Source organism: Drosophila grimshawi, unplaced genomic scaffold (assembly GCF_018153295.1).
Source record: "Drosophila grimshawi isolate 15287-2541.00 unplaced genomic scaffold, ASM1815329v1 contig_1377, whole genome shotgun sequence".
Lineage (NCBI taxonomy): Eukaryota > Metazoa > Arthropoda > Insecta > Diptera > Drosophilidae > Drosophila > Drosophila grimshawi.
In genome coordinates, this window is record NW_025062900.1 from 16758958 (window position 1) to 16774417 (window position 15460).

Sequence of the window (15460 nt, forward strand, 5' to 3'; positions counted from 1 at the left end):
AAACATTTCCACACTTAAATTTAAGTTTATGACTTAATATCCCCCAAACAATATGGTCACAAAAGCCATTTATGATTATGTTGTAAATAACCGATATTAATAAACATTATAATATTATTATAATTTTTTTTTATTATTTAATGTCACTAAAATATATTAACTTTGAAAATGTATTCGAATTTATTTTTCACAACTTGCAAATGTGTGTTTGCATTCCAATTTTGTAAGTGCAAATATCGTGTTGATTTGATGATTTCTGTTTGCAAATGTTTTGTTAGTCCGACAAAAAACTATTACACGAATTTATTCTTTGGTCTCTGTTTCGAAAAATTTTATACATTAAATAAACAAATGAATATAATGATTTATCAAATAACTTTTATAATTTACCGCTTTTAATTTATAATGTCGTGGAAAAAATATTATTGAGTTTTTCTTTAGAGTTTGAAAATGAAGAGCTGGTTTTGCTGATTTTTAACTGAAAATTATAGATTAGTCCACAACATATTCCCTGCTTACAGCTCTTTTTGAAATAATTTACATATTAAATAAATAAATGCATATTAACATTTTATTTGCTTTGAATTTTCGTTACTATCTTTCGAAGATACCCTCGCTGATGCATAGACAATGCAAAAGCTGATGCATTTTGCATTTTGCCGAGCCATCTAAATTGCTGTTGATTTCTTTTGCCATTTTGCCATTTTGCCAAAACACAGCCAATTATTTCTGCCGGCAAGCTGAACCCATTGCGGAATAGGCTCAGCATTGGATTGGGATATGTGAATGTGATTACGATTAGCAGTGTGCATCACAATCCCGAAAGTTTTTCCAAGCTTTAAAAATGCTCTACTCGAATTGAATGAATCGCTTCAAGCTCGAAAAGCGACAGAAGTGGCTAATGGCATGGAAGAACCCCAAAATTCAAGTGGAAACCAACTGAGTAGCCACTTTGGCAACGTTTCGTATGCAAATTGACAAATACACACACACAAACACACACACACACATATATATAGACACTTAAGAGACAGTTGTTGAGCTACAGACACATTTCAGGTAAAAATCACAGCATTTTACAGTCAAGTATTTTTTTGTGGTTTTATTTGTATTTTTTTCAAGTGGTTTACCACAGCAATTTGCACTTTTGTGTTGTGCGCACAGCTCTCGAGAAACAGAGGCACCATCTCTCCCTTTCTCCATTTCTCCATCTCTCTTTGTTGCTCGCGTTCTCTTACCAAATTCAAAGTGGTATGCATAAGATTCGTCAATTTTTGTCTTCCTTGTCGCTATTTTCGATATTTAATAATCTTTCTGCCTCTGAATAAAAGTTCTTGTTGCGATTGAGCTTGAGCGAGAAATCCGATTTTTTTGCCACTACCATATTGGCGAGAAATGCTTTTCTCTCGGCGCTTTTTGTCTCACTATGTGAGAGTACCTTGCATTCTCCATCTCCTTCTAGCTCAGTATCTGGCGTTTGGTTCGCAGTTGTCAGCGAATTGGTTGTTCCATTGTCATTCACGATATAGTGCCTGGTAGACCTAAGAAATTCCTGAGCTGCACGCACCCGCTTGGTAAATGTTGTATCGCGTTGTTGTTGCATGTGCTGTTTATCCAACTTGTCCAGCTTCGAGTAGATATTGTGCAGATCCAAAAAGATTTCAGCAATATCCTCGCCCAGCACCTTGGTGTGATGCACATAGCAGTCGAATGACTGCTTCATGGCTTTCACCTCCTCACTTAACCTTTCAAAGCTGTGCATGCTGAAGAGTACCTTCGGCACCAATATGTTAGCCAGTGATTCCAAATCCTCAAATTGACAGACTCCTTGCAGCTGTTGCAGCGTCTTCTTCACAATGCGTTCCACTTCTGTCACTTCCGAATTGTTTTGGCATGGTGAGGTACTACTTGATTGTTTTGAAGAGCTACTGATCTTAACAAGCGATTCGATTCGTTTGGGCTCCTCATTGTTATCACTAGGCTGAATAGCATTCTCCTTAATCGATGTTTTACTGGACTTCTGCGTTGTATTCGTAAGCATTTTTCCCCAAAAGAACAGAGAATTTTGAATATATTATTCTCAAGAAATTTACTTTAAGAAAATGTTACGAAAATGTTTTAAAATGATATTTGATTAAAAGCAAACTGTATCAGTAGCTGTGTAGTCCTTAAAATATGAATGATCTTTTAAATACAAGTAATCTTCATATAAAAAGGTGCACATTGAAAAAAAAATGCGACAAATTTAAAAATATTTTGATCAACTTTTGTTGTTTTTTTCCGAGTTGATCGTATTTGCAATTATTATGGCACCACAGTTAAAATGCTACAAAAACACACAATATTAAAATGAAAAGCAAAATGTTCTATATATGGATATTTTTATTTATTTATTTATTTTATTGGCTTTTGCAAAGAACGTCAAAAGGAATTTGGCATATTTGCTCTGGCCGCAGGCGCTAAATCAATGCCGAAAAACAGAGAACAGCGCCACTATTTCCTGCCTGCCATGGCCAAAAACTCATGCAGCCCCGAACATATTTCGCAGCATTTTTATGAGGCATGCAAAAATTGCCTACGCACAGTGCTGCTGCTGCTGCTGTTGCTGTTGCTGCTGTTGCTGCACGAGGGGTGGCCACATGTGGAATGGTCGAATAGCCAGGGCTGATGTTCATGGCATTCCATGCGACGCTGTGCGTTGTCAACAATCACGAACCAATTGTCTATAAATACCAGGCAACGTTAACTCACACACAGCGAGTAGTCGTTGGAGGACCAATTTCAATCCCAATCCCAAGCCACCCCCTCACCTCTCCTCGACGGCAGCTCCAATATCCCGAAGGATATGCATAAAACTGCCCACGGCCATGTTATGTGCTCGGAGCACTGTGCTCTGGATTGCTGGTTGCTGGTTGCTGGTTACTGGTTACTGGTTACAGGGTGCCCCACTGCTACTTCCGTTCTGTCGTTTTTCATTACATTTCGCATGTAACTTCCGGTTTGTTAAAGCGACACGCACTGCGCGTCCCAGTTCGATACCTCCTCCAGCCCCCCCTCACTGCTCGTTGTTATGGCTGCTGACATCCGTGCAAACAAACGAAGCATCGAACAAATGCCACTAGTCAGCCCAGACTCCAGTTCCACTCTGCTCCACTACATCACCACCACCACCACTCATGTAGCTCTGTTTGTCCACACGTTTAGACTGGAAATGACAAATTCACTGTAGGTGGGCTACCTCTCTCTCTCTCTCTCTCTCTCTCTCCAACCTATTCTCTCTCGTTCTTTTTAGTCTCTTGGCTGCTTTCGGTTAACTCCTCCAACACGTTTGCGACTCAGCAAACACCATCATCAATTTCCGTGGGGAAATCACACAAAATTTTTGCACAAACAAAATGTTTGCTTGGTTCCGTAGACGACAACCGATTTTTGCATGCCACCAGCTCCGTAGGACATCCCGGCTTATCGGACAAAATTCGCGCAACTGTTCGGTTCTATTCTACCTACGTGGGAAGCCAAAGGTCGACGAATTTGTCAAGACTCGCATATCGCATATTGCCATTCATTCCATATTCGATTTTATTGCTCGTCAGTTATATAGTTTATATGGCGTTAACTAAACCAGAAGTTGATTTTGAAACTCAACAACTGTAAAACACCTCTTCATGTATTCATCGTAATGATTCTAATTTTATTACTATTTATGATGTTTTGGATGAAGCTAGAAAGGTGAACGCAGCATATATCATTTGTGATATTTAATGAGAGGGAATGTGAAAAAGCGAACCACAATTTGATTATTTCTGTGAATTTATATTGGCAGATGTGGATTGAAAAAAAGTGCGGATAAGAAAATATAAGGTAAGGTAAGGTTCTTTTTTAGAATTTATATAAATATGTCGTTGCATGCAACACAAAGCGGAAACCTTCTAAAATTAGCACGCATTCCGTAAACTCAACCTTCTACTTTGTACAGCTTTTGTCAGCTAATCTCTCAAATTTCTTTTAGAGCTAAGAAATCTAACACACACAGGGAGAATCCCTGCCCCGGTCTCTCTCCCTCTCTCTCTACTCTGGAGCAACAAATTAACGTAAAGGCGACACGAGAGCCCCGCGAATACTTGAAGGAGCAACTTGCCTCTGGGGTAGCAGCAGCAGTGGAAGTGGCAGCGGCAGCTTTGTTGGGGCAGTGAATGTAATTACTTTAATGTGACCATTTGCCGGCACTGCTGAGCTGGCCATGGCCCAGATAAAGATAAACTTTTGCAATTACAACGCGGCGCAAACGAAGCAGAAATACAAAGCGCAGCTGACCAGTGGGACTGAGTAGGTAAGAAGTGTGTTTGGGGTACGGGGTTGATTCTCGGGTTGTAAAGCGCAGCTCGATAGCATCGAATCAGTTTATTTTTAGTGCATTTTCCTTTTGGTGCCGGCTAATTAGTCCGCACTATAAAGGCACACAGCTAAGAACGTTGAACTTTAAAGTCGCTTCTCATAAAATTATGCTCACTTAAATGAACTCGTGCAGACTTTAAAACGAAAAACTTTCGCCAATTGCAAGCACCCTAAAATTTCGACCAAAAATAAAAAATAAAAATAACACAAAAAATAATTTTGTAAAAGAAGAAAAACATATGCAAGAAAGCAACGTAAAGGCCGGAAGGAATCATGTCTCGACTTAGGTGGTCCTGGGCAACACATAAACTTTTGATGACTTTTTGAAAGTTTTACGTTCTGAAGTGGAGCACAAATTACGCGTAGCGAGGGAGGTGTGGCTCCCGTGGCTTTCTATAGTGGCAATAAGAATAACAATAACAACAGCAACAACAATGGCGGCGGTGGCATTAAACCGTCAACAAAATGCCGAAGTGGTGTGTCCAAACGAATTATCCATGCACATAACTTAAAGATTCAATCAGAATTTAAGAGTTTCCAAACAAAAAACAGCGAAGAGGTTTACGCTCTTTGGCTGTGCGGAGAAAATGGATTAGTATAGTTTCCTAAGAATCTTAACGGACACTTTATGCTTTTCAGGTATACATAATACATAATACTTCTTTACGTCTGCTCCCGTTAAAGATATTCCGAGCAATGTTCACTTTGACCAAAGTTTTATCTGATAAGCAACATAGACAACAATATAAGCAAAATATCTGAAAAGCCAACGCATTTTCTGATAAGTAATTGGCGCCTGTAAAAATGATTGGAAATCTTGAGTCAAATTTATTTTTTCTAGGATGAACCCACTCAATCAAAATTGTATTTTCTTGACTTAATACTTTTGCCACTCTGTTTAGTCTTGTTACCTTTTCTTTTGGAGTCGAGAATGTACTTTATTTTATGTTTTTTTTTTTGAAGCAAAGGTAATTGAAACCAAGAAAGCTATATATCTGAAAGTCAAACGATAGATTTATATATTTATTAAAATGATTTGCTCAATACAAAAGTGCACAGTTAATAAGGAAATGAAAAGAAATCAGCGTCGGGCTGCTCCAAATACCCATCCCAATTGCAGAATAGAGAATTATGGGCTGGCCAGAAAGAACTCGCTCTTGGCCATAGGCGGACGCATCATACACAGGGAGTATCAGAATGTGGAGAGAATGCAATCCATAATCAACCGGAGAAAAACAAAAGGCGGACATGAGTCAAGTAGTGAAAAAGTATCATCAGAATGTTTGGTAGAGCAGGAAGTGGAATCTTCCTGCAAGAGAGTAATCAATGCTGAGAATAATAATAAATTTAATGCAAAGAAAAATTTACAATTGAAAAACTTGCTGAGTGATGTACATGTTGAGATGATTGGCAGTTGGGAGCTGAAAGAAATGATAGAATCGCACCGTAAAACCCCAACACGCCGAGCAGACAAAGTAACTAAGATCAATGAGAGAGTCAGGACATCAATGAATAGAGAAAAAAAGACTTCAAAACAGGCTGTGCATGCTAGCAATAGACCAAAAAAGGAGATCAATAATAACAAGAAACTTTTGTCAACAGTCATGAAACAGCCTATTTCACCAACAAAAGTAAATGAGAATATAATGGAGACTCATCACAACAAAGAATTCGTTGTGGAGCAGCAAAAACTATCTAAGCCATCAATGCAAACTGAGACTGAAGCTGGCGATAAGATAATATTGGAAGCCAAATCTCAGTCAATGTTTGTAAGTGAGCATAGGCCCGAAGCTAAAGTTGAGATCTTAAGGAAGACAAATGTGAAGATTGAACAGATTAAAAAAATAACTACCACTAATATGCGGCTTTCTAAAAGAATAGAATTTAGGAAATTTAATACAATGCAGCGCAATAAGTTCCAAGTTAATAATAATAAAATGACTAAAAAGAATCCAATAACAAGTAAAAATCAAATGGCTTCAAAACGGCATAATAATTACCCAGAAGTTAAAGAGATTGAAGAGCTAAAGAAAAATATGAATGAAATATCGAAACTCACGAGAGAAGAAGAGATGAAGTGTTTGACTCTGGCCCAAAAAGTGGATAGGAAAACTGTGAAGCCAATGGAAAATATAGTCGAGGACACTAAAAATAAAACCAAAGCGATTGTCCAACCCTTTTCACTGGCCAAGATTAATGTGGCGCAGGTGAATCAGATCAGGCAATCTAAAAGATTGAAACAATTCTGTCGGATATATATAAATTTGGCAATACAGCAACAGTTGATGGCATTGAGAACAACTAACAATCCATTTGAAAAAGGTAGTTAATATTTATGTTTTAATATCTTTATTTGTTGGATAAATTATCTCTGCTTTCAGATCAGAACACTAACATTATGAGAATTGAATATCTGTCGCGTAAAACTGGTCAGATTTTCTCCAAGCCCAAACTCTGTGTGCCTATAGATCCGCACAATAAAGTCCATCAAAAAGATATATTCTATTTTATACTGATTTTCATTTTTATTGCATTGTGTGGCATTGGCGAAGCAGATCCTTACTTTTGGCGATGGGTCTTTCGGAGATTAAACAGTTTTTGTCATAAATATTTGTTCTTATAAATAATATATCCTTGTTCAAAAATGAAATTGTTTTGAGTAAATTAACAAATACGCAGTTAGCTATAATAATGTATATAAGGTTTCTTTTATGTGTATTAATTTTTTTAAAGCAATAAATTAAAAAAATATTTAACATAACAATAAAGAAAAAATTTTAATTCATGTCTTTCTTACTTTAAATTACAATTGTAGCTGTACCAATTTCCAATACCATTTGGATTATACCAAATATAGTTGCGTATTCAAAAGCATTCAGCTTGCCAGTTCATTAAGTATTCCCTTGCAGGGATTCTATTGAAAAGAAAAGAACAAAAACAAGGTCTGACAAACTTTACAGTTCTTGGCTATAAACCATATTGGGCCTGATGCAGCTTGGAGGTGCTGCTAGTAGGACGCAGGGCTGAAGCTAAACCTTTGCCGCACTTAAGAAGATTAAAGACCCATTTCGTTACTTTCCACACGGTTTTGCTTTCCAGTTTGCAGTCTGCTCGCGGTTAGCTTATGCATATGTTTATGTGTAGGTATGGGTGTTTGTCCTTTCACGTGTTCAGTTCTTTTTAGACCGAATTAAAACCACACAGTTTTTACGATGTTTTCCCTTTTAGATTTTGGCTGATGAAAACGCAGGAATTGCTAGATTTTTTTAAGGAAAAAAACTATAAGTGACTTTGAAATTGTTATCCGAACAGCGAAAGCATCATAAAACTTCTCTGAAAAACTTTTTATAAATTAAATTAAAGTTTAAATAAGAAAAAATGCTTAACATATTTTTTTCAATTTTAAAAGGAAATACAAAATTCAAAATAATTTTAAGCCATTAAGAAAAATATAATCAGCAAAATTAGACATATTTTCTGAATAGCTCAACGCAATAAAAGAAAACTTTTATATTATTCCATTTTACTAGAGTATTATTTATTATTTATTTATCACAATGTTCTTCATCTCATTCGAATTCTTGTTTTCGGTTGAATATTGGCATCTCTTTGTAACACTTGTAAAGATAAATTTCCGTTGCATTTTTTGCATTCGCGTTTCGTTTATCTGCCCAAATGCAAATATCGCTCTAAACATAAATCGAAACATTTTCAATAAATACGCAAAGCGACCACCCTGAGGACAACTCACCCCTTGCCCACCCTCGCACTGTCATTCTAAGCGAAGTGAAAATCTAAAAAATTGTCAACGAAACTGTGAGACAAGAGAGCAATGTGTTTCACTATTTGCAATTGAATTTGGTGTTCTTTATTTGACACATCTCCTCCTATAAAAAAAAATCCCTCCGCTCTCCTGGTGTCATTTCTTTTAGCCCCCTCCTGGAATTTTATTGGATATTTGTACGAGTTGCAATAGAAGTTGCACAAGTGCGAAGCAACTGTGACGGTGGCTGACAAATAACTGCATTCATTTAACATCATTGCTAAGAAAAAATTGATGTTCATGAAACTAAAATCATATATACGGAATGAAACTCCTTTTTGTTACTTTGCTTATACAATAATTTAAATAAACCTACATGGTAAATATACAATAAATAATTGTAAAAATACGCTCACAATAAAGAATAATCAGCTTATAAAATAATCGCAAATATTCGTATGATGTTTGAGTTTTTTTGCTTAGCAGTGACACAAACCATGCACTGGTTGTTAACCTAAGTATGTAAATAACACTTTAACATGCCACTTCAGAAGCTGCTCAAGGTTTTATTTAAATATCCTCTTAGAAATATACTCTCAGCAATGCCTAATTAAAATTGAATAAACACAATATTTAAACACCTGAAATTATTTGCATACATTTGTTTAATTGCGAGTAGGTCTATTTGGAAAAACTAAAGTGTCTCGAATATATCGAATATTTAAAGGATTTGTATTTTTAATAATTTAACTTTAGTAAATCTGCTGTAATAAATAATTCAACTTCCTCAAGCTTAACAAATACAATTCATTTTTTTATTTTTTATTTATTTATATAATAATATTAACTATACTTCATTTATTTGGACGTATTACATTATTATAGTTAATAAGTTTTTAAATTTGTATTTTACCCGCACAGTTTTCAAAGTGTAACGTATTAAGTTTATGCCTTTATGCCAATCCACTCAGTTACTTCAACTCTGTCTCTCTCCCTCTCTGTCTATCTCTCGCTCTGCTTCTCTCTTTATCGCCGTTTTTTCTCTCTGACTGTACTGCAAACTCTTATACAAAAGCATTTGCCGGCATTTGTTGCTGTTGCCGTCGCTCCAGTTCTGTTTTTGGTTCGTTTGCACTTCGGCAAGTCCTGTCCTACCGCAAGTAAAAACTTGGTCAACATGTCGCTCGCTCTCGCTCTCTTTCGGAATGCTTGTTGGCGTATTCAGCGCATAAGCTGCTGTTCTCTTTTACACACTCTCTCTCTCTCCCTAATTGTTATAGACACACACTCTCTCTCTCTCTTTCAGTGTTTCGTTTTTTGCTGTGTCAGAACTTTAATGGGCCTCGTTTGTAGTTTCGTTTTTGGGCCAGTCGAGTTTATGTCTTCATCGCTGGGTCGCATTTGAAATTTATTTGCATGCCGGTCAGGCCGGCAGTCAGCTCTATAAATTAAACATAAATCAGTTGCACGGCAAATCATTTGATTTCATTTCGGGGACCCCTTAACTAAGCCCCCTCCCCTCAACCCCATACATACTTGTCCTTTTATCAGGGCTCTCGCAATTACACAAAAGACGCGACTGTCACGTATTTCCCATGCATGAGCAGTTCGCCCAAATTATGCATAGCAATAAACAAGAACAATGCGACAATTGCTTTTGAATGGATGGGAAAATCTGTGGGCTAGTTTACTTTCCCCGCCGCCCCACTCCACCATAAAAAAAAAAAAACAAAAAATCGAAATATAAAAATAAGCAAAAGATAACTGACAAAGAAATTGATAAGCAAATAGCCATTTAATGGACTTGAACGGAATCGTAAAGTACTTTTAATGATTAGCCGCAAATGAGACCCATTCTCCTTGACATCAACACATACATATACATACATATGCATATGTAGGTAGCCAAAGGTATAGAAATCGATAAGAAATTGAGCATTTTTAGTCCCCTGGCACACAGCTCAATAAGCGCGTACTTGCCCTACAGCTCCACTCCCATTCTAACTGAGAATTCACATAAATAAATACATATATATATTTATATATACATATATTTTACGACACATTTTCCACTAAATTTACGAGTTGCCGTGCGAAACTTTAAAAGAATTTCGCGAATAGCTGCTAAGAACGGTATGTGAGCAGGGAGCAGTAGATGGGGGCGGGGTTGGGGTTGCGGGGCAACAAAACGCACGTGTGGTCGTAAAAAATTCGTAAAGGGTTGTCTTGTTTGTTGGTCAGGTGAGGGGAGGGGGTTGCGTGGGACTAAGGTAGGTTACGTCAAGTTGAAGCATGTTAACGTTCACATAGCTTTAGTTAAAAAAAAATATATTATGATATTCTTAAGGAAGGATTCATGCATAAAAATAAATGTTGCTTTGAGATTAGGTGCGTTTTTTTGCTATTTTATTTAACTGATGCATTTTAGACTTGCAGATGGTAGATTTGAGAATTATTTAAAATTTCTTTTTTAAGTACCGTGACTTAGGTTTAATATTAACATATTTTAAGAAATTTCCTGCATTCCTACACACCTAAGTAAGTTGTAGGACCTCTCCTTAAACACTTTCTGGCCTTATGCCACATCGGTTCTTTCAACCATTTTTTATTAGATACAAAAAGAATTGATAAGCTAAAAATATGCTGTATTTATGCAATGTCTCAAATATCGTTACATAATAAATATACCACTCAACCAAATCATTTAAGATCACTTATACAGTGTACATAAATTTAAGGTTCATTTAAATTAAATTATAGAAATTTTAAGATGTCTAAATTGCTATATTCTCAATTCTTATAATAAATTTGATATTGAACCCAAAAAAATAAGTCAAAAATAAAAATATATGAATCATCTACCCAAAGCTACTTAAATTATGTTCATTGCAAAATCACTTAACCCGTATATCATAGATACAGTCCCCATATCGAATGATTTACAAGTGTGTGTTGTAAGCATCCTTTTGGTGTATTTTCGCAATAAGTTAACCTTTTGCTGCTGTTTTTGTTGTTCACTTAGTCTTCCTTTTGACTGTTGTTGTTGCTGTTGTTGCTGTTATTGCTTGTGTCGACGACAGACTAAAATACGCAATAAAATCAAATCATGCTCAAAATTTTATGAATATTCATGACATTAAAAGCTCTTGAATTATTAACGAAAGATTTTCGACTAGCAAATGCGCACTGAAAAGCACTTGACTAGTACACACAAGCATACAAATACAAATGCAAACACATACACTCAAACACACATACGCACACACACGCCTACAGACATAGAGAGAGAGAAACACAGCAAAGCATAAATACACTCACACATACATATACACATACACCTCGTTCCCTTTTGAGCAAAACTGTTCAATTATGAATTTTGACAATGTCTGCCTGAAAAAGGTGCAAAATAGGCGAAAACCCAAAGAGGGGAAGTATGTTGAATGTTAACAAACCTTAAGTGGGCTGTGATAAGAGGCCAGAGTTGTCTCTTTTGTATGCATGTGTGTGTGCGTGTGTGTGTGTGTGTGTGTGTTAAAGTGTCATTGAAAAGTGCAGCATGCAAAAGGGCGCAAGTGAAAGTGCAAACAAAGGCGCTGATTAAACGATGGAGATAAGCAAAAGGCAAAGGCAAAACTGAATGAAGGGGGTTGCAAGCGTGCTGCTGAGGGTTGCATTGAATGCATGTTAATTGAGGAGCCACGTTTGGCTCACAGTCCCATCAACTCCCACTCAAAAAGAAAAAAAAAAACAAAAACCAAAAAATGTTGTTGTGTCTGGCCAAAAACCTGTGGGCTGGAAAACAACTTCCGAGCCCGGGCTCTTGTCTGCATTTGAAATGCAAAAGCAGAAATTGGTCGAGCTGTCGAGCGGAGCATTGTATTGTCTAAAAACAATGGCCAAGCAAAATATAGTTTTCACAATACCATCCCAAAATGGGCACAAGTGCCTACAGCGAGTCTAACTGCCAACAGCCAGAATCTACCCTTTTTCATCTTGTTCTTCTTCTTCGTGTTCCTCATTTTCGAAGCTGACGCTGCAAAGTAGCTGAAAATACGAAAAGAAAACAAAGTACCTAAAGTTTAGAACTAAAATGGGAATAGGCAAGCCACAAAAATAAGAAATCGTCTAGACATACACCTTTTCCTCCGATTTTGCTATTTCTTTTAAATCGGGCTTAATGACTTTTATACACAAATTTGCACTTCTCTCAAATCAAATCTATCAGAGAATGAATAAATGATAGAAGATAAATCGTTTCGGAAACATTGTATAATTAATTTAGGTTAAGAGTTGACTAGGCAATCAAATCAAACGTAAATCCGTAAGTGAGAAATTGCGGAAAAATCACTTTTTTTACTTAAATATTTATTTATTTATATTTAGTGGTTGCTGCTTGAAAAAAGCAACGCAAATTTCTGTCTAATTTCCTAGAAACATTTTAAAATATATATATATATATATATTAAAACCTGTTACGCTTCGACCTGTCAGCGAATGTTTAAAAATGAATACCATTTCCCAAAAAGGTAGCAATGCAGATGTACTAAAGTATGTTACAGTCAGAAGGTTGCATATCTGATTCCATACAGTATATTAGTCGGGCTTTTCAATTAGATCATTCCGACCTGTTATTTATGATTGCTTTTATTAAGCAGCGGTCTAGTCTAGTCTTGACAGATGTCAGCAGTTGCGAAAAAAGGCTCTCTCTTTTTAAACTTTTAGAATTAATTATTAATATGTATTAATATGTAAATTATGTACGACTTACTGATAATCATTTACCATTAAACGTTCAAACTTATTCAGAATTACACTGGTTGCCCACTTTGATAATATTTATTTTTCACATAATATCTCAAAATGAAAATCAATAATTTAGATCATTGATTGTCAGAACACACAACCCAAAAGTCATTTAAAATATATAAAATAAAATCTTGAAAATAGTCGTATGTAATTAAAATCTTTTAAAAAAATGGAAATAGTAAATTGTGAAACAATATTTGTTCAAGACAAGTTGTGCTGTAAAAAATACCATTTTTTTAATTCGTTAAAAATCAATAATAATGTCTATATTAACTTATATTGAAGAAAGAAATTGAATAAGGTCGTCGGCTGCCGCCTTGGCAACGGCTCCAGGAGATTTAAACTTGGATTGCGACATTTCCTGCTTCTACATGCTGGCTGTGTGTTGGCGGTTTGCAGTTGGCAGTTGGCACTTGGCTGGTAGAGCAAATTAACACAGATGACTTACAGATTAACGAGCATGTTGTCAGCCAAGTGAAACCAAGTGTGAAAATGATTAAGGCTCGCCATTTGCTGATGTTAATTGCAACTGCAACTTTTACTGCAATTGCAAACTATTGCAGTTATGTGATACTTTCAACTTTAGGTGAACTTGACATTTCAAATACTTCTCGTTATCTGGTCTGAGTTAGATAATCAATAGAAGGGCGCTTGTACCATTTTTAACCCGTGTTTTTTTGATTGGGGTTCAGGGTCATGTTGCAAATTAGACAAGAGGCAGTCAAGAATAAAGCGAAAGGCTTCATCAAAAGTTAAATCATTGTGCGGTTCACTGCTCAGCTAGAGGCGAAACAACAAAAACAACCACAGCAATCAAAATAGCAATAAACAAGAATAACAACAACTTCAATCAACTGACAAAAAAAATCTGTAGTCAAATATTTGAAACTGCAGATGGGCTCAAATTTGTTGAGTCTTTTGTAGTTATTGCTGTAGGCTTTTTTACCTTAACCTTATTTTTCAAACTGAGGAAAATTCATAAGAGACATAAGAGAATTACCCAAATATGTTTTACGAAAATGTTCAAGTACTAAAATACAATATTCAGAATATAACAAAAATGGAAATGCATCTAAAATAAAAGAAATATAATAATTATATAAAAAATATATAAATTAGAAAACTGCTAATAAAATCAATAACTTTCCTCACATTTTATTTGAGGTTAACTTATTGTTTTTTTATTAATTAAAAATTTAAACTACAGAATAGTAAGTATAAGCTAATTATAGCCCTCAAACTGCAACTTAAGCGGATAAAACAGATATCCAACACAATAATGAATCAGCTCCTCCTCGTAGTGGCAATTATAGTGATACTTTCGGCACTGGATGCTCTCTCAATGATCTTCTTCTTCTTGGTCTTCTAGTTCCATGCGTATTCTGAGCTGTTATTTTTCGCAGTGTCCTGCGACTTGTACTTCTTGTTGTGATTGTGATTGTCATGGCAACTGCGCTGGTAACACTCATATCCCTTGGCTAAATCACAAACAAGCAACCATTCGCGTCGTCATTGTAGTTGTTGTTGCTGCCACTTCTGCTGCTGCTGCTGCTGTTGCTGCTCTTATTTTTTCTGTCCAGCTTCCTACGTGATGATGTTAGAATTTCACTTTTGTTTTACTCCCTGCCAGACAATTGCAACATATTGTTGCGCTTATTTCCCCATATCTATCACGCCCCAATACCCGTCCCACCAAGCCTCTTTTCCATCCAGATGTCCATTTCCATTTTCGATTGCTTTTTGCTGCTAGTGTTTTTGCCGTTGTTTTTGATGTCCTTGTTGACAGCGGCCAAATGGAATTCAATTGCGTGAAAGTTGTAAAGACTGCTGCCATAATTTTGGAAACACATGATGTACAAAAATACATACACCCACACACATCTCTGTACATGTGAGCTGTCGCTTGTAATTAGTTGCCCAATGCTAAAAGGTTTCGGTTGGTAATGACAGGTTACAGAAGATCTATATATGCATCATTTAATTTTATGAATGGTTTCCTGCACAATTATTACGTAATAATATTATGTAATCATATTATTGCAATTAAAGGTATTTGAGACTTCATTTTGTTCACTATGCAAAGATGAAAATTGTTCAAATAGTTGTGTATTAAATCATTGATATATTTTAAGATGAGTAAGTGGGAATCTAATAAGGAACAAATTTAATGGAAGTTTATATTGAAATACATACTAAATACAGTTAAAATAAATTCGACAATTATAATCATATTTTAGTATGGTAAAATAAAGAATATCAAGGCTGGAAAATGTGATTGCAGTAAAAAACTAGTATTATTTCAAGATATTGTCGATTCCAGTGAGTGTAAAGTGGCATAATTGATTTTGTTATATTTTCCGATTGATTTTATTGCAAATGTAGTATACTTATCTTAATATAAAATCGTATTGCTGTTTACTTACATATACACATAATTCTTTTTAATATAGAATAGAACAAAACACGTCAAGAAAGTGAAAATTTAACTATAGTATT

The 15460-nt window shown here is 35.7% G+C and overlaps 2 protein-coding genes across 2 annotated transcripts; one reads left to right on the forward strand and one right to left on the reverse strand.

The window, feature by feature from the left end:
* Positions 1-1074: 1074 nt before the first annotated feature.
* LOC6562126 lies at positions 1075-2066 on the reverse strand. The gene has a single exon (XM_001987915.3). It carries the CDS (start codon positions 2039-2041, stop codon positions 1268-1270), a length of 774 nt encoding a protein of 257 aa, XP_001987951.1. The 5' UTR covers positions 2042-2066; the 3' UTR covers positions 1075-1267.
* Positions 2067-5392: 3326 nt separating this feature from the next.
* On the forward strand, positions 5393-7026 carry LOC116806411. The gene is made up of 2 exons (XM_032742671.2): positions 5393-6717; positions 6777-7026. Exons 1-2 carry the CDS (start codon positions 5427-5429, stop codon positions 7016-7018), a joined length of 1533 nt encoding a protein of 510 aa, XP_032598562.2. The 5' UTR covers positions 5393-5426; the 3' UTR covers positions 7019-7026.
* The last annotated feature ends 8434 nt before the right edge of the window (positions 7027-15460 follow it).

Coding starts and splice junctions, on each gene's coding strand:
- LOC116806411 (XM_032742671.2), top strand. CDS start 5,427: ATGATTTGCTCAATACAAAAGTGCACAGTTAATAAGGAAATGAAAAGA. Junction 6,718..6,776: donor TAACAATCCATTTGAAAAAG/GTAGTTAATATT, acceptor CTCTGCTTTCAG/ATCAGAACACTAACATTATG.
- LOC6562126 (XM_001987915.3), bottom strand. CDS start 2,041: ATGCTTACGAATACAACGCAGAAGTCCAGTAAAACATCGATTAAGGAG.